Below are 2,089 nucleotides of genomic sequence, written 5' to 3' on the forward strand. Positions count from 1 at the left end.
CGTTGGGTCCTATACTTTTTAACATAAAATACATAAAAAGTGGCCATCCAACGTGTTTTGATTTGACTTTTCAGAGCATAATGATACCATATTAACGAGATTACATCTATCCAGAGATATTGACTGTAATAGTTCCAAAGGAGAAAAAAAAACATGTTGTTGGTCATTTTAAAGTGTATTAAATTTCTGTGTAGATCATTTTAGCACCTTTGTTGGTGCTTGATGACCCACGGGGTCCCAGCACCTAACTTTGGAAACCACTGATCAACTATTTAATTATTTAGTGTTTAAACAGTGTTATTTTTTGGCATTTACGATTCAACTAAAGAAATGTGAACGTGTAATTGTGACAGACAGCTGAAGTAACTAAAGTTCATTTTGTAATGTCGGTTTTGTGAAGACACCGCTAGTTCATCCCTTGAGTTATGCCAGGAGTCCTAGATTAAAGTGGGTTAAATAAACCAATAAGCTGAATTGAAAGGAGAGGAAAACAAACAAAAACAAACACTTTGACAGCCTGGAGAAAATGTTCCTCAGAAGTTCGCAAACATCAGTCATCAGAGCTTCCAGCAGTCCTACCTCGGAGGTCTCCCACTCCATCCCCGTCGGAGTCCTTGAAGGAGCGGGGGTAGACCTGGTACACCGGGGACACCTGCCACCAGCTCAGGCACGGCGGCGACAGCGCGATGATGGTGGCGGTGACCGCCAGCAGCGCCAGGGTGCAGCACACCGTCAGCCAGAACAGAACCTCTCTGGGCACTCGGTACCGAGCTCGGGAGGAGTACAGCAGCAGCACCTCCTTGGGCATCCCGGCGTACGGTTTAACCTGCGTGTACTCCTCGGAGGCCGGCTCCGCGTCCAGCTTCACCGCCGTGGAGTCCCGCCTCTCCCCGGGGTCCGCCGCTGCTGGACCGCCGTCTGCGTCCCGGTACTGCGGGTTTTTGATGCACTCCGCCAGCTCCACGCCACCGATGAATTTGTTTAAACTCATTTAGATGCGTTGGTTTAGTTCTGTTGCTCATAAAAGCTGAGAACAAACGGATTCACGGAGGGAATAATCAGATACGTGCTGTGAAGGAGTAGAAATGGAGCGGACTCCTCACACCAGAGCCACCTGAGGAATGTGAAACCCGATGAGATTAGCCCGTTTCTTATCTTGTTGCAGGGTTGGCTGGGATTTATTGCCCCTTTATTACTTAGAAACTTACGTAATGTGGAGAAATGTCATTTCAAACAGAGGCGCTGTTAGGATTTTAAAGCACTGGGGGCTTAGCCCACCCTGTCCAGACTTATTTAGATTTTTTTTTTTATATACAGCTGTGGTGTCATTTTCAACCTTTTTATGAGTACAATTATTAATTGTGCTGTAACAGTTCTCATCTATATTAGATTTTTAAATTAGATAGGATTAACACCATTTTTTTTTAACCTTTTTGTCATTGTTTGCATAAAATATACAAGAGCTTTGAGCTTGTCATTGTAGCAAACTGTGCTGTTAAGATTTTGGGGTTATTATTATTTAGACTATCAGTTGTCTCAAGTTTCTGCTTTCATGGGATAAAAAGTTTGTTTTTGACTTGTAAGTAATCTGATATTCTTCATCACCTGTTTAGAAATGTTTCAACAGTTACACTCATCGCTGCTCCATTATTCTTCTGACCTGCTGTAATAAGGATGCTATAATAAAGTTAAAAACATTTTAATTTTGCAACTATATCAGGTTTATATGCTAAAAACCTTCAATTGTTTTCAGACTTTACCAACTGTTTGCAGGTATCAACTGCTGAATGTACTAAATGAAAATCTTCCAACTAATTTGTGACTATATTAAATTAAGAAACCAAAGAATAATTGAGTATAGTTGAATCAATATAAAATGTTTTGTCAGTATTTTCCAGCTACTGTGACTGATAGCAAGTGTTGAAAGGAATACAAAAATATGAAACAATTTCTGTAACAGAATTTACTTGTTTTACTCCAAGGAAAAAAATAACTTGTATTTATTTCTCTTATCTCTTTCAAAGCAAGACTGTAGACCTAACATTAATCATCTTATGTCACAAGTAGGTCAGATTTGGTCTAAAATAAT

At 40.4% G+C, this 2,089-nt stretch overlaps 1 protein-coding gene across 1 annotated transcript in view; it reads right to left on the bottom strand.

Annotated features, from left to right (window-relative positions):
- slc3a1 (solute carrier family 3 member 1) overlaps positions 1-991 on the bottom strand; it is a 9,332-nt gene extending 8,341 nt beyond the window's left edge. The window contains exon 1 of the mRNA XM_037679478.1: positions 580-991. Coding sequence (XP_037535406.1) covers positions 580-991 — 412 coding nt within the window. The remainder of the gene's footprint in view (positions 1-579) is intronic.
- Between the last annotated feature and the right edge of the window lie 1,098 nt (positions 992-2,089).

Source organism: Nematolebias whitei, chromosome 1, assembly GCF_014905685.2.
Source record: "Nematolebias whitei isolate Nwh7 chromosome 1, NemWhi1, whole genome shotgun sequence".
NCBI lineage: Eukaryota > Metazoa > Chordata > Actinopteri > Cyprinodontiformes > Rivulidae > Nematolebias > Nematolebias whitei.